This window comes from Gymnogyps californianus, chromosome 2, assembly GCF_018139145.2.
Source record: "Gymnogyps californianus isolate 813 chromosome 2, ASM1813914v2, whole genome shotgun sequence".
Lineage (NCBI taxonomy): Eukaryota > Metazoa > Chordata > Aves > Accipitriformes > Cathartidae > Gymnogyps > Gymnogyps californianus.
In genome coordinates this window covers 124,850,290-124,872,599 of record NC_059472.1, presented here as the reverse complement: position 1 = coordinate 124,872,599, position 22,310 = coordinate 124,850,290, and the positions used below count along the sequence as shown (strand labels likewise).

Below are 22,310 nucleotides of genomic sequence, written 5' to 3'. Positions count from 1 at the left end.
AGGGGTTTTATCTGAAGTGCCTAGATAAAGGCACTTCACAGCCTTTGATCAAAGTGACTAAATAAAAGCCTAGTTGCCAGATTAGAAAAAGAATAATGAAGCAGGTGGTAAATGGTGACTTTATTTCAACTAATTAATGGATAGAAAGGGTTGATTCTTTAATACAATTCACTACTTTCACTTTGTGGCCATGTGGCAACCTTCAAGCTCTAGTTATAAACTTTGTTGAGACCTGTCATTACTGATCGCCTGCTCATTCTCTCTTTTATTTTTCACAAAGCCAGAGAAGGCGTCACATCCGAGCAAGCAGGGCGTAGCGAGTGCCATAGCTACCCGTAGCAGGGAGGAGCTGAGGCTTTTTCAAGAACAGGAGCAGATAAGACATGGTTGCCGTGAAGAGTCCTAACTTTCCTGCGCAACATTTACCCAAGCTTTATGTGACTATTTTATGTGCTGCTTAAAAAGAAAAAGGGATAATTGCCACAAGCGCAGTAATGTGTAGTGCGCGCGCTGTCTGTGAAATGCCCATATCCATTAAACCCACATCACCTGCACATAATCGGAATTGCAGTGCAGTTCTGTATCTTTATTTAAGCTAAACTTCAGTACTTGGAGCAGTGTTTTAATAGCGCATATTTCCCCCCGAGCAAGCTAGTTCTAATTATAAGTGTTTTGAACGTTTCGGGGGGGGGTGGGGTGTGCATTGAGAGGAGGAGTGGGCATGGTTCCCCCTCCTGCTGCGTGAGCACCCGCTGCCGGTGCCTGCCCGTGGTCTGCTGCGTGAGCACTGCCAAGCATGGGCATGAGCCTCGCCAGTGCGCACTCACGATCCCGCTGCTGTGCAATCCCCTGGACGTGTCCCCAGAGCAGTGGCACATGGGAGGAATGGCGTGGGGCTCCCAGCCCAGCCAGGTAGGGTGGCCGGGCTCCCCCCGCCAGCAGGACCCCAGCTTCACTGCCCGTCTGCCCATCAGCACCGGCTATGGGGAGTCTTAAGCATTTATAGACCCTGCTGAGGGCTCTGCTCCGTTGGTTCCTGCAGCCGTGGATGCTTAAACCCCCCTTAAACAGGCTGACAAAGGAAATGGTGCTAGGAGCTCTGTAAACTCCTCTGGGTATGTGCCAAAGAATTGTTTTATATACAAACAAGCAAAATCTCTGGAAGGGAAATAACATCAAGCCTCGCAAGGCAGCTGAAGGCGCCGACTGAGGATGGTGGAATTTATGTCTGCTCTGGTGCCAAAAGTTTCAGGGATAAATATTACTAAAATTCAGTCAGTAACCCTCGTAAAAGCGAGTGCTTCTGTCTGCTGGTATGCTGGCCCGGCAGCAGTCGAGCATCCTCAGCCTCGCCAAGCTCTGGCAAAATGAATGTGGAAAGAGTCCAGAGTCCAGCCTGTCTTAAATCCGATGGATAAAAACCTGAGAAGTCCTTGAACGCTAATCCTTAATAATGTCATTTTTGCTTTCTGTTGTAAGACCCTGTGCGTTAGCGCTAGGAAGGCATTTGTGTGTGCGGAACAACCTGTGCTGATGGGGTATGGCAGCGCCGTGGAGGTTTGTTCATTGTTTCAGAGTCACCTGCTTGGGTTTCTCCTCTCGGGAAACTTCACAGCCAGCTAAGGCAGCTAGTGTCTAACAACAGGATTTCTTAAAAAGGAAAGCCCAGCTTGCCTTAACTAATCTGTTTAAAATGAGTAGCAATTCTATGGTAGCAACAATTTTGTAAATGCAACTTTCTGGATGGTTTTGGTTTTGTGCAACCCGTAGGGTTTTTGCTTTGCACTTTGTGGCTGGCTCATAGGAACCCCAGATGCTTTAAGATATAAATATTCCATAAAACAAAGGGTCCTTTAATCATGGGCAAGAACCTTATTTATGGCTGCAAGTGGCATTTAAGAGCAGAGTGACAACTAAAATACTCGGCTTGATTACAAAATCTAAACAACACTGAGGACATTAGGAGGATGTCTTCTAGACAGTGGTTCAGTTTAAAATGGAGAAAGATACTGTGATTTCTTATTTTGAAGTGCTGACATTTCCCATATGTTCTTCAGTGAATATGAGCTTGAAACCAGCTTCACTTTGACACTGGAAGTTTGCCCAAGAAAGGTTTAGCAGCGAATCAGCAATATCCATGGCGTTTTGCAGATCTTGATGAAGGACACAAATTTTTAAAAAACCCACATTTCAAATGATCTGTCTCGGAGTTTAATAACAGTGTGTTATGGGATAATGTCAAAGGAATGCAGGAGAAACCCGAGACCTGATTGCTGCAGTCAAGCTAAGTGCATTGCAGAAAACACCTAGTTGAAATTCAGCTGCGCCAGTGCCCAGCAGAGCCACTGCAGGCTCCTCCAGCTGACGGCTGGCGCAGCATTTAGGTACGAAGCCTGAAGCCTGCCGTTTGCAAAAAGCCGTCCTGCTTGCTGCCTAAGCCTGGGAGTAGCTAAGTTCCACCAGACCTTTATGTTTTAATTACAAATTTTGCAAGGCCCCTGGAAGTCTCTTTCTGTGCATGCCCACAGGGGCTCTAGGCTGAGTAACCTAACCCCAAATTCATTCCCGATGAAGATCCAGCCTGGAAGTCTTCCTCTGCGTTAGCCCTGGGGGGCGGTGATGTGGTAGGTCTTTGCTGAACACCCCTAGCATGCACCCCCAAACGGAGCGGGGCTTACGGCACCGGGGGGTGAGCATGGAGAGCTTCGCAGCGAGGGAGCCGGCAACCTGTTGTATGGCAGGAGGCACGCGTTCGGCCTCTGGGTTGTTGGGGTGACCACTCCGGGGCACCCCAGTCCCTCCGGGATGGGAGTCTCTGGGCGGTTCGGTGCTGGCAGCTGGTATCCAGACTTGCCCTCGGAGGGAGGATACAGAGGAACTGTATCTGCCAGCCCTGTTTGGGCAGCTGCCGGGGAGGCTGCAGGCAGCCTTCGGGGAAACACCATGGCGTTACCCAATTTCGCTCCAAGTCCTGCTCTGCTAATTTTTTGGGCTGGGAGTCCTGAGGATGAGGAGGGAGGAACTCTTGCTACTAAGGCTTGTCAATTAAAATAGCACCAGAATAAAAGGGGCTGCCTTTCTCCCCAGCTGAGCTAAGGGAAAATCAGTACCACTTAGGAAGTACAGGGCCTTGTTCCTCCAAAAGCTGGATACCTGCTCATCACAGGCCATGCACCATTACTGGAAGACAGCTACTGTATGTGCAGGCTTCAGATGGGAAGAGTTTCTCTTGCATGCCGTTAGAGAAGTAAACCAAGTAGCTCTTGGGTTTCTCAATAAATATGCGAAGTTTTCAAACCTTGCTTTTCTTGAAAACAACAAACTCTGCATGTTTCTTCTCCTTTCTATAGAATCCTTTTAATGATTTAGAAGGATAACCAACAGTGCCTCTCTTGGTCATTGATTCAAGTAATTTCAAGAGCTTATTCTAATTCGGGGGTAGAGGAACGATGTGAAACATGCCCATCCAACCACATAGAGTCTCAGTGCTTCAATGTATACCCACAATGTGAGATAAGATTATTGCTGAGATGGAAAATAGTTGAAGAGCCTTCTGCAGAAATACACCCTATTAAGTCTCTTACCAAGGAATTTAAGAAGAGAAATAAAAGCTTCCCTGTAGGTCTCTTACGTGCCATGTCCTCCTCGTTCTCCTCCCTGCTTATTTGGAGCAGTGTTGCCAGGCAAAGATGAAAGTGGGAGAACCAAGCCCAGACTGGTCAGCTGCCAAGTGCTGGGGCCTCTGACTCAGAGCTTCGGCAGCTTTAGGAATAATTAAAATTCTCCCTGTGCTCACTTACATTCATGTAAATCTTTTTGGTTGAATCTTTAAAACCAAGTAGGATGGCTGTATGGGAAATAAATACAGTCAAGCCCTGAAAAAATACGACTGTAGTCTTAGCTCAGCTAATCAGCTAGACTTCTGCAAGGTTTTATTTTATTTTAGTTTAGGGATAAGCATTCTCCCACCTCTGACTATTTGAAACATTAAGCATTGATATATATATAACAGAAATATGTCAACATGATGGACATCTCTTTTATTTGATCCTTAAGGCAGTGTTCATTAATAGCAGCTGTACAAATGAGCCCGTGCCGTACAGAGCCTGTCATGGGACACATCCTGGGTTTGCTCTGAGAGGCGAAAAGCGTTCGGGCACTCACTCTCTCTGGCCATGCTGCCACCTCCGCTGTGACAGCACTCTTGACGCTGCGGTTACCCCAGAGGCATTTACTAACAAAATGCAGAGCGTCCTCGGTGTTTTATTCATGTGTTTTGCATTCCTCCGTGTCCAGTTAGAGGTGTGAATCCCCATCCTCCCCTCGAACGCTCTTTCATCTGAGGTCAGTGCTGGGTGGCTGTCGGCATACAAGCAAACTTGCCAAAACCAACACTGCCTGGGCTTGCACGGGAGTGAACGACACCGTCAGCAGCGGGAAGATACGCTTTGTACCAGGCAGGCAGGGTATGCACCCTTACCAGCACTGCCCAGGGATGGGGGAAGCACCAGAGCCTCAAGGAAGGCTGGAGGCCAACAGGCTGGTGGGGAGCTTCCGTGTGACAGCACATGGAAGTAACAACAACCATAAAAGAAGAAAAGCTGGGCCAACTCCTCAGGCTGGTGGCCGGGCTGCCGGCAGCCCCGCGCGCTGCCGTGTGGAGGCTCAAAGTTTGATAATCCGCTTGGGTGTGAGCTCCCAGGCTGGCAAGACAAGCAGCGCTCCGTGGAGACTCTAACTGCAGCTGCTCGGGAGCTGGAGGGCTTTGCACCGCTCTCTCGGGAGCGCTCACACAGGGGTTGTGTTCACATAGTGGTGCTTTCCTATCCGCTGTCCCAGAAGAAAGGCAGGCAGCCCAAAGCACAAGTTACGTTCTGCCTCTCTCACCAGCTCACAGCTGTCCGCGCTCACTCACACGAGACACGGCAGAGACACTTTGTCCTCACCAAAGAGACAACCCAGAGAAGCACTGTCACGCAAAACTGATCCCCAAAATCAATGAAATATGCGTATGTTCGAAGAGGTGAGATATTTTTATGATCTTGCCGGATCAGATCAGCAGTGCAATAGCATTTTATAGTTGGGTGCATATAGCGTACTAATTAAAGAGCAGTTCATGTGAATGTTATGGTAAAGTTGGTGACCTAAGTGGTGAGAATTGCATAGAAGTTTTGATTATTTCATAACTAGGGGGAAAATTTCTGTTCTTAAATTTGTTACAAAAAATACCCATAGTCAATTGAGTATATATATGTTGTACCAGAGAATTTTTGTGCTACTAGAACTGGACAAACTGGCATTTGGTTTCAGATTGTTTTGACGTGACCGTGTACTGCAGTTCCGTGGGTCATTTGCCACATCGAGAAAATGCAACAAACTTCTTACGGATTGAATTCTTCAGATTTAATTTTTTTCTTTCTTTCTTTTTTTTTTTTTTTTGTCCTTCCACAGATCCTTAGAATTTGCACAAGATACACACCAGAACAAGACACCATGACCTTTTCAGATGGCCTTACCCTAAACCGAACTCAGATGCACAATGCCGGATTTGGCCCACTGACTGATCTCGTGTTCACGTTTGCCAACCAGCTCCTGCCTTTGGAAATGGATGATACAGAAACAGGTCTCCTTAGTGCCATCTGCTTAATCTGTGGAGGTATCGTACAGCACGAACTCGGATGCCTTTGAAAAGGACAGACGCGATAAGATCTTCACTTACGTTTTACTTGGTTTGCTTTCCTGTACTAAAACATATATATAAAATATATATATGCGATATCATTATATATGTTATATAAACCACTTAACACTAAAGGTTTGTTTTCCACTGGTGATAGTTATTGGTTTTATTATTGATACGTTTTTAAATGAATCGAATCATTCTGTCAAGCAACCAGTCCTATTATTTGCCTGATAAAGGACTACAGGATATATCCTGCTGCATTTTTTTACAAGTGGTATATGGGTACCTGTATGAATGACCTTTGTTACGGCAAGATGCCCGTTACGCAGCTTTTACTCATAAATATAATTGTATGCATATACATATAGTTACATTCACACAGAAGTCACTGGTGATAACTTTCGTTACAAAAAAAGTAGATTATACTTCGAAATTAGCATGGTGGCACTGATGACATGGTTGGGGGGGCTGACTACAACTAGAGAGGGACGTTGTCAAGTAAAATCAGGTAAAATCATGGTTTTAAAATGCAAAAAGCAAAGTCTCAGATCATTTCCAAAATCCTCTGTAAATTTCTGTCATTTTAATCACCTAGTCTCTCTCCTCTGCAAAATCTGGACTAGCAATAGAGACACACCTTGTTTAGTCGGGCCATTTTGTCAAAATGCAAACTGGGTGCTGCTAGAGAATGTTTAAAAAACAAGAGTCGGTCTTTGTTGACAATGGCCCTTTAGTACAATATCATTGCAGTTTTATGTGTCTCTAACCATAACCCATCAAAAGCATTGATGGGTTCTGAGATGTCACTAGTATGTGACTGGTGCATCCTGGTTTATGGGTGACATTTGTTGTCACTCAAGCTAGCACTGCCATCTGCTGATACCTGATGGTAACTCACTTTATTTTAGTATCGATACAAAAAATAAATTAGCTGTAATCTCTTTGTATACCTAGGTAGCTTATCAATGACGCATACAAAATTAATTCTGAAATATTGTTTGCAGCAAAGTGTTTTCTCCTTGGAGAGGGAGGTACAAGAGCAAACTGGTAATTCTGGACCACTCAAATGACAAACCTTTCCAGTCACCAAGGAAAAATTACTCTTAAGTTTCAGAAAGCCACGGTTTATCTTCTTCCTATGGAATACTCACTACAGAGTGTGGGTCATAAGCGGAGAGAAAGATGAAATTCATGGAGTTCTAATCAAGAACATGAAGGAGCTTCTGTGATTTGGGGTTTGTTAAAAAAAAAAAAAAATTAAAATCATATGAGTGATATGATACTTTTCTACAGATCGCCAGGACCTTGAAGAACCAATGAAAGTGGATAAGCTTCAGGAACCATTGCTTGAAGCACTGAAAATTTATATCCGAAAGAGACGACCCAACAAGCCTCATATGTTCCCAAAGATCTTAATGAAAATCACAGATCTTCGTAGCATCAGTGCAAAAGGTACAGTGTCTCCCAATAATTCAGCAATAGTGTCAGTGTTACGTTTCAGAGGAAACTGGCCTAGACACCTGGGTTGTTATTTTTTTAATATATCTAAGAAAGGTCCTTGTGACCTTTCTCTTCCCTTCTTCTTTATGTAACTCCCGTGTTTAAATTGGTTCTGCTTTAAACATACATGTTGCTAAATTCTTCATGCAACTTGCAGTGAAAATGACGTCTTAGGTATAAGTAGGTTAGCAAATCATTAGCATGAACTCTTTGTTAGTCATTTTAAGACAAGATAAAACCCTGAATTAAACCTTTGTTAATGCTTACAAGGGGGTGCGGGTCAACATGTACTTTGTCTCACTAATGGCTTTCAAAAAGACAAAGTCTGCTTACCGACAGCAGAAGACACTTGTGCATCCAGAATCCCCCTAAACTGTGGTCTGACGTACTGAAGTTTTAGAACTGGTTTGATCCAGGATTTTGGAGATTCAGCACCTCTAATCCAAACTAACCATGCTTACACACGGATCAATTTTGTTTTAACATTTTGTGCAGTCTTGTATGTGATTGCTCGATCATGTGAAACACACACAGTCTCAGCGCTGTCCCATAACTTCTGTGAAGCACGGGGTACAGTTGAATGCTTTCATTTCATCAGAGAGGTCCCCCGCTTAGCGCTTTGTCCCTCCACGTGTACAGCCTGAGAGGGGAGGCTGGGCAGCAGCGGACAGCGAGCGCCGTGTCAGCTCGCCAGCAGCCTCTGTGCACGCCCGTTCTGCCCTGCGCTGTGGCTTCCAAGGTGGCTGTGTTCCTCTCGTTTGTGTACCCCTGTAGCTCCCCAAGACCCAATTTCAGACGCGTCCAGCTGTTTCATATCTGCTCACCTCCAGACTTCTGGGGAGCTGTATCGGAGATGTACCAGCCTGGATACAGGGAGTCTAAAGTGCTACAATTCTTATTTTTTACAGTGGTTGATGCAGTTCCATGTTCTTACTGTGCTTACTCAACTACAGATTTGCTACCCCTGATAAATAAGCAAGCACATGAGCTTGTATGTTCAGGTACCTATGTAGCTATAGGTTGGATTTATGCTTTTGAAAAAATTACTAATTTCATTTGACATGGTTTTTGAGAAGACTTCACGGAAAAAAAAACCCAGCAGTTAAATCACTCAAATACACTTGGTTTACATTAAAACCTGAACTGTTACACTTTAAACAATATGTATCTAAGTTAAAAGATTAAGCTATGGCTATGTTTATAAAAAGACATGAGCAATTTAATTGGATTGATTAGTACCAAAAGAATAACTTAGAAGGGAAACACCAGAGCTGGAAGCAAAAGTATCCTAAAAAGGAACCACTTACCAGGTTATCCAAAGCTTGCAGTTTACCCTGAAGTAAAGCAAGCTCCATCCAACTGAATCCACAAAATAAACTTAACCGCAGTACTGAGCTGTAAAAATATTTAGGGGAGCCCTTTCGTTCTACTGTTCTTCCTTGTGCGAAATCTGTTCCCTGCTTCTTTGCCAGAGCCCTCCAGTTCCTCAAGAACATGGCTCTGTCTCTTTATGTTCAATGCACGAGAAAGGATTCTTCTTTCCATTCTGGCCTAAGTATTTAACTTTAATTATATCATTGATATTTTATAGTAGAACTAAATCATACCAAAGGGCTGGTGATGTCCTGGAGGGGTGCGTGTGTCTTGAGTTTCATTTGAAAAGATGTACATTAGATGATAATTACTTTTGATGGTACATCATCCCTGAAAGCCAAAGTAAGCATGCACCGAAAAGACTGAGAATGTCTCCTTATACTGGAGTTCCTTATACGACGACATTCTTCTGTGGCATTAGACATACTGTAACAAAAGAATCAAGTGTTCGTGGGACAGAAGGAAGAGACCGTCTTCTGAGTTCTCTTCTCCCAGTATTAAACTGGAAGTTTGCAAGACCTGAAAAATTACTGTGGCTCTGCACAGGAGTAACCACACAAACACTTGGTACTGCGACCGATCTACTCCGTAACAGCAGAAAGCGGATATTTAACGTGGCCAAATTCAGATCATCAGCACTGCTCCGACTACAGATGGTTTTCAGGGAAGGTCTCAGCATAATTCTGCATTAACTTCTTTCCAATTGTAATGCTTGCCCCTTTGTTCCTAACAGTTATTTAAGAGACTTTTTAATCAGCATTCACTTGGAAAGTTGGTCACTGCCTTTGTAGATGATTTTTGAAGCTCCTCAGGTAAGGAAGGCCTGAACGTAAGCGCTCCCTTCCACTCGGGGGTTACCACTGTGACTGACAGCGTGCTCTCTCCAGCATGTACATTGCAGCAGCACAGATAAGGAGGATATATCCAAAGGTTCTCTCCTCTGGAATGGTTCTTCAATAACCAGACTGTTTTCTCTTTAGTTTTGTTGGCTCTTCTTGTCTTTCTTCACTTTTAAAAAGCACAGATTCCTATTCCATTACACTCAAATTTTAAGACGATCAGGAATCCTGTGCAACATGTTAGACCAGGTATTTGAATGCTGAGGTTTATGGCTATAAATTGCGTGACATTGTCCTGATAAGAAAAATCTTTTTCCCATCGGGAGTAAAATATGTAAAGCACATTCATGCCTCAGTGTGGAACAGAACCTTTACTGTATGTCCTCACTTTATTTGAGGTGTAATTCCAAAATACTCCTGTCTCTTTACGGTCCTCACCACTCAGTAGCTGAATGTTTATTAACGTGCTTTCAGTCCTTCAGCTATATCACTTGTTTACAACAGAATGTTGTACTTACTGAAGCTGTATTAGTGTTAGCGCTGACTGTTTAGGGCTTTCTGAACATTCCTTGCCTATCACTATAAGCAGCAGCAGCACCGTAGAGCAACCACAGCAGCTGAACCCTCCTGCTTTGCAGATCAGGCTTTTCCCAGTAACAGCCTTTCTTTTCACCGAGAAGTTTTGTCCATCCAGCATTTAAGGATTCCTATGTTTGTAGTAACTTACTAATCCCTAAGCAGTTCCCTCAGAGTTAACTGCCCAGTGTCAGGCAGGCTCTCGGCCATTTTTTAAACGCAGGCTTCTGCTCGTGCCGTACCCCTGCGTCCTAACTAAGCACAGCGCTTCCTGGGAGCACCCAGCTGACGTCGCGTGCCAGTTATGAGGCAACAGTGAGGCGCCTGCCTGTTCATACAGTCGTCCCTCTATGCCTGTCACGTTCAAGAAGCCTTAACACATCTTAGGCACTATTGTGTGGCTTTGTGGTTTGGTTTTTTTTCCCCTAAATCAGTAGGAGTTGTTGGCTCACAGTCGGAGTAGTCAGGATTTATGCAGTAATTTTGTTTAATCCTACACACGCTAGTCTGCAAAGCCACCTCTATATAAAAATACCCATTGTTACACTTGACAAGGCCAAACACTGAACAGTTAGCTTCAGTTAAGAAGTCAGATGGAAACAGTATTAGTGTTTCTGTGTACTTTTGTGGTTAATTAGCACAAGAAAAGATGCCTGAAAACTGCAGAAGGCAGCTTCACAAAAAAAAGTATCCTTTTGCCTGAATTTGTTCTTTTATAAAACAATCGTTGGTTACATTCTGGTTCTTATTTCACAGTTTTCTGTATGGGAAAGAAACGTTCTGGCTTACATCGCTGCAGTTCTCTTACAGGGTTCGCCTCACCTATTTAACACAAATCAGCCAGAATTTTTGTCTTTGCAGATCCCATACAGATTAAAAACTGTAAAGTACATTCCAGTTTATAAAGACATCTGCATGATTACAGTTTAATTTAGTTTTTCAGCATAATTTAATGCCGTTTTGGTTCCTGCCATGAAAAGCAGCAGTTCATCCAATTTACCTGTATTGTACTATCAGTTGCTATGTCATAATTTTAAATTAATTTGTTAAGGAGTACTCATCTAACTCCTTTTTCTTGTAATGAACAAAGTAGTTCAGTTAGTTACATAATTTTGTATGCAAGAAGTATAGAAGGAGACACCAAATCCATTAAAATAACGTACCCTGAAATTACTACTGCTGCTGCTAACAAAAAGGAAATTGTACGAATCCTACTAATGGAAAGGACTTTTTCTTTTCTTTTTAAAGGTGCAGAACGTGTCATTACATTGAAAATGGAAATTCCAGGATCCATGCCCCCTCTTATTCAGGAAATGTTGGAGAACTCTGAAGGACATGAACCACTGACCCCAACCTCAAATGGAAATACTGCAGAACACAGTCCTAGTATCTCACCTAGTTCAGTGGATAACAGCAGTGTCAGTCAATCCCCTATGGTGCAATAAGACATTTTCCAGCTACTTCAGACATTCCTAATACCTTATGTACAGGGATGAAAAGCAAGAAAAACATTTTTACTGCTGCTTAGTTTCTGGACTTAATATATATCTATATATGTGTGTATATATATATAGATAAAAACTCAACAAGGACCAAGAAATTTTCATATGTATCAATATATACTCCTTGCTGTTTAAACTCTTAAAACTAGAAAATGCAAACTTTTGAAACTCTAAATCAGCCATTTCATGCAAAAAGAATAGTTAAGCTTCTGTTTTCTTCTCTGAACATTCAAGATTGCATGGTGACAAGACAGATCTCAAACTTTAAATTCTGGTTGCATTTCTGATGACTTTGTACATACAAATGTATGGCTGTACTTTCCATACTGGATGTTTGGTGCTTTCCTTTTGTCTCTCATACCTAAAACGATCAAGACACCATCCATATGAAATGGACTACTGTACACATCCAGAAAAGGAAGTTTAAAGGACCGTCTGATTTAGTTTAATATGAAAACTTGTCTCTGATGCCCTCAATTTGCATCTCCCTCCTTGTAAAAAGTATACAAAAATTCACTGCACTAGCAGAAAAGACATCAGTATCAGCGTTAACTGCAAGATCAGTTGCTCAGATGTCATTTGTTCCACTGTTAATGTCACTTTAAAATTTAAAGAAGTGGTTTCTTACCTGGCTGGTGACCTAGCTACACAATTAACTACTCCATTTCTACAGTAATGATAGCCTCCAAGGCGGAAACACTTTTTAGTGTTACCATGTTTTTGTTTACTTGTTCACAAGCCATTAGGGAAACTTCATGGGATGGTAACCAGCAGGCCCATTTACAGCTTTTGAACCGGTGAGTCTAGGGTATTTCCTTAAGAATCGACTGCCAGGAAGGAGCTGGGTTATCCAGCCTTCCAGGTGCTAGGGAAGTACAGCTAGGACTTCCAGAAACACAAGGAGAGAATCTGCCTTCTTGGCCTTGTTAAATCACCATGAAGCAGAGTGAAAACTGTGGTAGAATGGTTAACGGATTTAAAGTGTCAGTTTCTTAGGTTTCATTTAAAGCACTAGTGGATTTTTTTTTTTTTTTATATATTCTAGCAAGTCTGTGATGTACTTTCACTGGCTCTGTTTGTACATTGAGATTGTTTAACAATGCTTTCTATGTTCATATACTGTTTACCTTTTTCCATGGAGTCTCCTGGCAAAGAATAAATATATTTATTTTAAAAAAAAAAAAACAAACCTGTGTAGAAGTAGTCTCTCCAGTCCAAATTGTACACACACACACGGTAGTTTTCCATTTTTTAATGTTTAAACTTCATTTCAAAAAGCAGGTTTGCTGTTTGCAACCATGACAATTAAAATGTGCTTTAGCACAGCAGTCTAGAACATCTCTACAAGCCAGTCAGACAAATACATGACATTTCAATGAGTAAAAAAGAGCATAAAACTGTAGGTGTAAGAACAAAATGTTAAAATGCCTACACACAATAATAAAAACCATCAATTACATTATCACATAAAATAAGTCAAATGTACAAAAGTTTGCGACAGAAGGGACAAAAGGACAACACAAGATATTTGTTGGAAAACATTTGTGTGCTCTTTGGGCACTTAATTAAACATATCAAAATCATCATCTTCATCAGACTCTGCAAAATATTTAACTTCTTTTCTAGCCCGGCCTGTCCGTGGCTTTGGGGCAGTTTCGGAGGCAAAGCCTGACTGAAAGATTTCCACATCAGAATCCTGGTCAAAAGCGGCCTTCTTGGATTTCTTTAGAAAAGAAAAGACAAATCAGTTGTGATGCTGTGTACATTTTCCCTTTTAATATTCAGAATTGAAGGAAACCTTCTCTAACATCTAAGTTCTAAGCACACCTAAAGCCCCATTATCATATTAGCAACCTCTAGTAAGAACATTTACCTTTCATGTAAAGTAATCCATCAGGTTCTTTTTACAAGGAGAAAAGAGCATAGATGGAACTGACCTTGCTTGGTGTTGATTTAGGTGTTTTCTTCCCAGGGTTGTATTCACCTTCATTTTCTGAACTGGATGCTTTCCTTTTCTTTGCCCCTCTACCTTTGCCTAGGTGAGAGAATATGATTTGTTTTCTTTTTAAGTAAAACTCCAGACTTCAGCAAATTGAAAAAAAACCTAGTGAAATTACTTTAGTATGTCTATATGTTAAAGTTCAAATTTAGTTTACAACTCAAGCTTCTTCACAACAGCAGTAAAATACAATATATTTTATTTTCTCAGTTTTAAATCTTTTATACTTCTTCCAAAGTTACCATTCACCCTAGCAATTCAAGCTGTCGGTTCAAGACAGGGACAAACTTCATTAGATCAATGACTTCTACACTTCTGAAGTACCACAGAAGTCCTCGGTCACCTTCTGTACTGATTACACAACATTAATTCACCTTTACTATTTAGTAAATTTACTGTTAACCTCAACTACCAACACTGGCACATCCTTTACAGACTCCTCTGATTACACTGCTTGGTGTGCTGTGTTGTGAGGACTCCGACAACTGAGAACCGGGATACCAAAGAATTGGTTTAAAATGCCAGAAATCGCTACTTACTAGAATTACTACCAGAATTTTACTGTCTTGTAAAAAGCTGAGATCAAAGAAAATAAGCGCTACCCAGTAGAACTGATGAACAAAAAAAGAGGAGGGGTGGAGCTATTAAATACATTCCCAACAGTGAAGGTCAGATAAAAAGGTCACGCATTGTTTGTCAAGAAAAGTCAGTACACTGTATTTGTCGCAGAAAAGGCTCATGGCTGAGTAATCTACTAGTGATTAATTTACTAATAAATCAATGCGGCTCTAATTTTAGAGACACTAGTTCTGCTTCCTTATAAAAACGATTGTGAACCTGTGTTACAGAGCGCACAGCCATGAGCGTTGAGCAGCACAGCACCAAAACTCTTACCTTTGGGTGCTGCAGTCTTCTTTGGAATGCCGAATTCTGAATCTGAGTCAGAGTTTACAGTTTCCACCTTCTTGGCCTTGGGAGCTCTTTTAGGTTTAGGGGGCACATCTAGTTTTGCTGTTAGAAGTTAGAGATACTAAATATGTTAAATTCACGTATTGGTTAGAAGTATTAAATTTTATTAGATACTCCCATTACAGCATAAATGGCAGATATTAAAACAGGATGAGCAGTTTCTGCACTTGGGTAAAACATAGTCCAGCTTTTATGCTAAAACTGCGTGGAATAAACAGGAGGTTTCCTTTGTGATACCTTGAGATGTATCAGTGCATTCAGTAAGTTCCAGTGTTTTTGATTAAATACTTCTTCATCTTTTTGAGCACAAAACAGGTTACCAGTAACTAAAGCAGCAACAGAAGTTCTGCAGGTTGGATACTTTGAACACATTTGAATACGTTACAATGTTTATAGCTACAGCTTGCTGCTTGTGCCATTTTTGCCTTCACAGTGGTACAACTGCAGGACAACCTTCCCCATGATTACCGCAGGAGTTTGAGAGACAGTGCATCTGACTCTGTGACACCGTTTCCTGTCAATCTCAGTGAAAAGGAACTTCAGAAAAACCAGAAAGGACAGGAAGGGAACATAGCTGTGGATTTCTTACAGAATTTCAATTACTGCTATGCAACTAGTCTTGCCATCTTCAAAAGACAGTCATTGGTACGTTCACACAGTGGGTGACAAGGGACAGAATCACAGAATCATTTAGGTTGGAAAAGACCCTTAAGATCATCGGATAATGTGTTCTATATGCTTACAGACAAGTCAGTCTTTTGCAGAAACCTCAGATACGCTACTGACCTACACTCTTATCAATCAGCCACGAATACCTCAAAGATGATGAAACGTGTAAAAACACTCTAGATACCAGGAATGTGGACGTTTGTGAGAATTCAAGATTTCATTTATGGTATCACTAGGGGAATGCGTTCAGAGAGCAAGAGAGTGTCTCCACAAACTTTTTGGCTATGATGCCTTAAACCGCTACCCACTGGAGAGTCACTGCACAAATACAGTTACGTCTTTCCAGCTTTTTGTGATAATACCTACTGGGTAGTCCAAGTATCAGGTCCTGACAATACAAAAAATAGAGCCGCCTTTGGCATCACGGATGGGAAAAAAAAAGGGTGTTGGCTATGGCAGCATTTCAGATAAGACTTGGGAAGGGAAGCGACAATGCTTAGGATGGAAGTCAGGAACCATATTTGAAAGCAACTTGAAATAGGTCTCTCTAGGTATCTCAACTGGGAAAAACCAGCTGTATTAGCATAAAGTAAAATTAAGTAAGCCACAAAGACCTACCAGTAAGCCTGGAAAAAGTATGCAGCAACTGAAAGCAGAAGGAATACTTTCTAGAAGCATCACTAAAAGCAATTAGCTAGTTATCAGTAAAGGAGGGGGCAGTGTTACCTGAAGGTACATGATTTTAGTCCCATAAGGCAACAAAGTCCTTCATACAGGAAAAAGTTTTACCAGCATAAGAAACATAGACTAGGGGGCAGGGAAGGGAAAGATTCAGAAGCTTCATCAACTTGAAGATGAAAGAAAGAAGCAGAAATTGTGACCAAGAGAATCTTAGTAGAAGGGATCCATTTTAGATCTAGGTGACATTCAACATCAGGAGCTGAGGTTTAGACGTTCTTCTACAGGATTGTGTATGTTTTGGCCAGGTAATTGTGTCTTGCACAGTTCCTCATGCTGTCAATGTGAAATCTGCGTATCAGACAGAAGCCAAGTATGCTCCGTTGACAAGTACTACCCAGCGCACATACCATGAGATGTAACTATCTTCAGCTGGCCCTGAGTCCTCGAGTTTGTTAACTGATGTTAGAAAAAGGGCAGACTTCTCACTGACAAACAAGGAATTGACGAGAAGGAAATAACTGGGGAATGAAAGAGAGGTATGACACACTGCCACAAACACTAGACTTGTTCTTCCTTTGAAACAGAGCCTGTCATCACTGGTCAACTCCCGTGAAGTCTACCCGTAGAACACCAAGTCCAAAGGACAGCAAACCTCTTAATTGTTATCTGGTGGCTAAAGTAATAGTGTCCATGGCTTCCCGAACATGCATCTCCCTCTGTACTAACTCTAGTGGGATTCTGAACTGCTACCTTAGATTATACACCTAATGCCTGCACAAGTGGGAAGGATCTCTGACAGCAACTAGACCACAATCAGCTCAGCCAAGCTCTCCACTAGGTACCATGACATGAAATGGAAGTCTGCAGTGGGGTCAATGTACACAGGCTCTCAAGAAGCCCAAGTTTTTGGTAGAAAGTCCAGGAATGGTATCAGTCCTACAGCTGATGTGAAGGGTACATCTCACTGCTAGAATCTCAACAGCTGGGCTGTTCAAGGTGAGCAGCTGCTTATAATCAAAGAGTAAGACTGTTTTTCAGATTTCCTTTAGGCTTACTATAAAGCACTAGAACCACAGACCTCTCGAATAGTGCGTGGAAAGCAAGCTCAGCAGTCTCTTGATCCTCTGTAGTGAACACCAGAGGTCAAGAGATTTCATCTCAAATTGACTGAAGTCTGAAAAGAAGCTGAACTCATACCTATTCCTTTATTTCTTCTCATTGAGAAAGGAACGTGGCTGTACAGATAGCAAGGCACAACAAATGGTTCTTCGGTTTCAGCTTTCTATCCTTACAAATGCAAGCTCTGAAGTCACAGAAAATCAAACAACTCTGGAACAATTGTTTCAGCCACACAATAGGCATTCCCAGTGTGAGGGTAAGTGGATGGAACATTACAATAGCAGAAAATGGGTTTTGAAGGGGCTGCTGATACAGGGCATGAAGATGGATTTCAAATCAAGGAGACTACTAAAAGGATACCAGATGACCAATGAACTAAGCATGCTAGGTTACCACTGCACTGTCAAACTGTGATCATTAAACTGTGGTCATGTCTAATCTGGGCAAAGGAGAAGAGATGAAAACTGGTGAAAGCAACCTGTCATATTGTCATGCACTGAGAGGGAGACTGTGTCCCCAAGGCTACTCTGAAGGCAAAAATTTAACTTTTGCTTGAAAGAGAGCCTCTTTGTACCTATTTTGTGAGTGTAAAGGTTAATTAGAAACTGAGAAACAGATCACAGCTGTATTTTAAGGTTTCAAGTTAGGTTAATGACAACTCATCACATCCAGACCTTCAAAAAACAGAGAGGGAGAAAGAGATTGAATGTTAAATTGCATCCATGCCTAGCTACTGCATACACAGTTCTCTCTTGTATTTACTGCAGTACAGAAGTTTAACATAAAAGACTATTCTATTAGAGATCAGCTATTTCTGTAAACACCATTTATTGTATTATAGAACTTCACTACCTGAAAGTGTTTGAGAAGCATTCAGACATTCGCTGATTCAAACAGTTGACAGATTAGATTAGATACAATGCAGCAAGAAAGAGATTAGAAATAGGGAAGCAATGGGGGAGAGGATGAAAAGATGCTGCAATTCACTGGTACCTAATATATAACACAAGATATTTTTTTCTCATTTTTAAGAGAGTAAGTTAACTATTGTAACTGGCTGCTTTCTTGCAGATTTCCTTGAGATATCTTTTTTGGGAAGAATTAATACATTAAGTTCAGCTGCAAGTTGGTCAAAAGAAGTTTTAAAAAACAAAGGCCACAGTATCACAGGGAAAAAAAAATGCTTTTGGAGGACAGACTATTGAGCAGCAAAAAAAGGAAATTATCTGAAAGACATACAGGAAGAAAGGCAAAGATCTGAAAGCAACAAAATCCCCAGCTTATCATGTCCTAAGAATTGTATTTTATAACCTATTTAAACTACTACTAGGTAAGAAAAAACATTATTTTCACCATTAATTATGGCAAGTGTCTAGCATAATCTTTAACACACATTTAGAAATAAGTGCAAGTCTTTCTCTTAAAAGTAGCACTAACAACTGATAAATCAATATTCCCCAAGGTAGACAGAGCAAAAAACCTCATTCCTACAAATACCCAAGCACAACCACAGAAACAAATCCAAATAATAAACATGCTCTTCTTGGAACTGTCCTTAATTCCACAGTGTAAGATCCTGCAAGATGCCAGTTCTAAAAGCCTGACTAATAATTGAAAGAATTTATACCTCTGAAGTTTGAGGAGAGCCTTTCATCCTCTGTTTCAAGAAGAAAAACAACTGTGCCAAGTGGAACTTACTGTGATAGCCTACTCTGCTGGTTTTGGCTGGGATAGAGTTAATTTTCTTCACAGTAGCTGGTATGGGGCTATGCTTTGGATTTGTGCTGGAAACAGTGTTGATAATTGAGGGATGTTTTAGTCACTGCTGAGCAGTGCTTACACAGAGTCAAGGCCTTTTCTGCTTCTCACACCACCCCACCAGCGAGTAGGCTGGGGGTGCACAAGAAGCTGGGAGGAGACACAGCAGGGACAGCTGACCCCAGCTGACCAAAGGGATATTCCATACCATATGACGTCATGCTCAGCAATATAAATTTGGGGGAAGAAGGAGAAAGGGGGGGACGTTCAGAGCTATGGTGTTTATCTTCCCAAGTAACCGTTACACGTGATGGAGCCCTGCTTTCCAGGAGATGGCTGAACACCTGCCTGCCGACGGGAAGTGGTGAATGAATTCCTTGTTTTGCTTTGCTTGTGAATGTGGCTTTTGCTTTACCTATTAAACTGTCTTTATCTCAGCCCATGAGTTTTCTCACTTTTACCCTTCTGATTCTCTCCCCCATCTCACCGGCAGGGGAGTGAGCAAGCGGCTGTGTGGTGCTTAGTTGCCGGCTGATGTTAAACCACGACACCTACTTAGGACATAAATATTTCTTGGGAATTCCTCCTTTGCACTTGCTCTCCTTCCCTTTAAAGTAAGTTAGATCCATTATAGAAGACTATCTTCAACCCCAAGGTCATCTTGTTTCACTTATTCCCTGAGGGTAAAAACCTCCCATTAGTTAAACTAATCAAAGGCTGAACACCAACTCCATATATGGAAAGTATTAAGTTTTGACACTACAGTAGCCAGTGGAAAGAAAGAAATTAGTATCATTAAGGAGCTGGAAGGAGTTCACACCCTATGCTGAATTTCACCAAGTTCAAAATAAACGAATGCAGTTCCCACTTTGAAGATGTGAAGAGACAATGCAAAGGTGGAAGAGATGAGTTTTAAATAAATGGATTGGCTTACAGGACAATCCTATACGTACCCTTTTTAGCAGCCACTGTTTTACTTGGAATTTTCTCTGTTTGTTTTGGAGCAAAAGATGATGAGAAAACAGGAGCAGAATCCTCTTCGTCACTGTCCAATTTTGTTGTATCTACAATCACAGAATATGTTTAGAATAAGATTCATTCACTGCATATTTTAAATCACCAATATTAATTACAGTCAAAATTAATCTCAAAAAAGTGCTTCTGATACTACAGCTACGCTATGGATGTACTGTGACTTTCTTATCTATGATACAAGCTTTGTTCCTCTGAGGATCAGAACCTCCTTCCCCTTTCCCTTTTATAAATCTAGACATCTTTCTTCTATAACTACTGTGTGAAGTTTGTGTATACCACATAAACTCCCTAATATATTCCGTAACAGTTGCTATAAGATTAAATAGATCAGTGAAAACAAGCTCACCATCATCTGTCTTCTGAGAGTAAGATGGAAAAGAGAAGATGTTCCCAAAATCTTGATTTTTCTTGTCTTGAGACATTTTTCTACTTCCAAACAGGAAAAGGAAATTATATGAGTTGCATTAACTACCTACTGAAGTATGCAGACATTATAATATCCATATGAGATTAAATTCCTGTTTTAGCACTACAAAGCATTTCTAGCATTTTTGTATACGCTTGCAGCAGTCAAACCCCAAAATCACCATTCAGTCATGAACTTCAGGCATTTAAAAATAACAGAATTACATTTTTTTTCAATAGTTCTGTATACCAGACTGGCACAAGATGGAAAACAGAGAATCTTACAAAATGCAGTTTAACAGATGATATTACTGACAGCATACCATAATTTGGTAAGTCATGTTTACCTCTGCATAGGTCAATTGCAAGACTGAGATAACATACACTTTAATTCCTCCCCAGAAATGTATAAATTTTATTTTACACGGTACATGTAGAGTAATAACAGGTTGATGTTTCTCAGTTTTGTTCAGAGACTTCTGCATTCAAAAAAAATATTAGTAAAGAAATAGTGCTGAGTTACAGTACTTACTCTGGTGATAGCTTTGATTTGGCTGGGGAGAAGTCATATTCATCTTTTTCTAAACTGTCTGAGGGAATAAACTCATCCTCTCTGTCGTTTGTAACTGGAGAGGCTTTTACTTTGAGCTCATCCAAATCATTATTATTGTTGGCATCATCATCATCATCGGCATCATCTTCTTCTTCTGAGAAGTCAAAAGTATACTTGGGCCTCTCAGCTAAAAAAAAAAAAGATCACATATATACACATTTCAAGAGCATTGTTTATGTTAATACATAAATAAATCAAAGTGAAAGTCACTAAACAATCCCTGCCTCAGAGTACACAAGACAAAAGACTGGGGGAAAAGAAACTTGTTTGAGCCTGGAAGAATAAAGGGACATAATTTAAAGCGTTACCAAACATCTAACATTGCTTATGGCTTGCTCAGATACCTTCAGCTAACAGCATTATGGAGACATTACTGCATAAGTACTTTTAAGGAATGAGAATCCTTCACTTACAACTGAGGTTTTCTTGAATCTATTGTTTAAACATTCCTCCTAATGAAGTGCTTGAAAAATTGATCAACAATTTTCCAGAAAAATCTGTGTGTTTTTCTTAAACTATCAAATATTTATATATTTTCCAAACTTTCAGTCTCTGATATTTTTGCTTTTCATGGACTGTTCAGAATTTTTTTGATAAATTTTTAGTAGTCATTTGAGCTTTTGGGCCTTACTTGACAGTATAATTGCATTAGAGTAATTTTTTTTGTTTGTAATGGTATTATCTTGTCTATTTCTTGTATAATTCACTAGTTTTGTGAGTAATTTCTATTCTAGTGTTTAGAATAAGGAAAAAGATTTCTAGACCAAGTTACAAAATCTTTCCTATCAACTCGTAAGTTCCTGGTCTTGACATTAAGAGTTTTTTCACTAACTGCACAGTGAAGAAAATGTAATGCAAGCTATCTGTAGGAGATAAAGTCCTAAAGGAAGGCTATGGTCAAAGGAAAACGTAGGTTTGTAGTTGAAACTTTCAGTCACAATGTGCAATTCACAAAAGCTTCGGTACCTGCAGCTCTCCTAAGCAGAGAGTCTCTTGGAATAATCACGGGCTCATTCTCTTCTAAATCACTTTCAGACTTAGATTCATCATCTGACCATGGGTTTCGTTTCTTCACTTTTTTTGCACTGGATTTTGTAGATGATGGTGTTCTTCTTACCCTAGTACCTGCCACAAGTTAAAGCATTTACTACAGTCAGGGTAAAAAATATTTTCTAACTGTTTATGATGCATAAATTTAGCATAAATTTTGATCTTAAAAAGTTCTCCTTTAAATGTTGTAAATTTTCTTCTCCTTCCTGAAGAAAAATTTAATGTGATGAAATGATTTCACACAGAACCTGACCTGCTGCTGCTGCCAAACAAATTTGTTTTATGACTGAAAAACATAAAAGTCTCTAATTTGAAGTTTTAGCTCCTCTGCAGTCAAACTTCCATTTTTTTAAAGGTTGCTGGGGTTTTCCAGGAAAAGAACGAGCAGTTTTCCATTATTCAGGGAACACGATCAGGAACAGTTATTGGAACAATCCAATTAACATGGGAAGCAGAGGATACCCTATTGGGGAGTGACAATGCAGTCAGTCAATTGCAGGGCAGGCTCAGGTCAAGCTGGGCTAACTGGCTGGCTCAA

At 40.9% G+C, this 22,310-nt stretch overlaps 2 protein-coding genes across 6 annotated transcripts in view; one reads left to right on the top strand and one right to left on the bottom strand.

Annotated features, from left to right (window-relative positions):
• Positions 1–12,644, top strand: part of RARB (retinoic acid receptor beta) — a 216,656-nt gene extending 204,012 nt beyond the window's left edge. For 3 of the 4 annotated variants that reach the window (XM_050891357.1, XM_050891355.1, XM_050891358.1), the window contains 3 exons: positions 5,452–5,656; positions 6,977–7,135; positions 11,221–12,644. In XM_050891357.1, coding sequence (XP_050747314.1) covers positions 5,452–5,656; positions 6,977–7,135; positions 11,221–11,417 — 561 coding nt within the window. In that variant the 3' untranslated portion in view covers positions 11,418–12,644. The remainder of the gene's footprint in view (positions 1–5,451; positions 5,657–6,976; positions 7,136–11,220) is intronic. The other variant, XM_050891359.1, reaches the window with a different exon arrangement.
• A 75-nt stretch (positions 12,645–12,719) lies between these two features.
• TOP2B (DNA topoisomerase II beta) overlaps positions 12,720–22,310 on the bottom strand; it is a 65,188-nt gene continuing 55,597 nt past the window's right edge. Inside the window, exons 30-36 of one of the 2 annotated variants that reach the window (XM_050915927.1) lie at positions 21,689–21,847; positions 20,642–20,849; positions 20,051–20,133; positions 19,623–19,733; positions 14,368–14,484; positions 13,412–13,509; positions 12,720–13,197 (exon numbers count right to left, since the gene is read on the bottom strand). In XM_050915927.1, coding sequence (XP_050771884.1) covers positions 13,036–13,197; positions 13,412–13,509; positions 14,368–14,484; positions 19,623–19,733; positions 20,051–20,133; positions 20,642–20,849; positions 21,689–21,847 — 938 coding nt within the window. In that variant the 3' untranslated portion in view covers positions 12,720–13,035. The remainder of the gene's footprint in view (positions 13,198–13,411; positions 13,510–14,367; positions 14,485–19,622; positions 19,734–20,050; positions 20,134–20,641; positions 20,850–21,688; positions 21,848–22,310) is intronic. The other variant, XM_050915928.1, reaches the window with a different exon arrangement.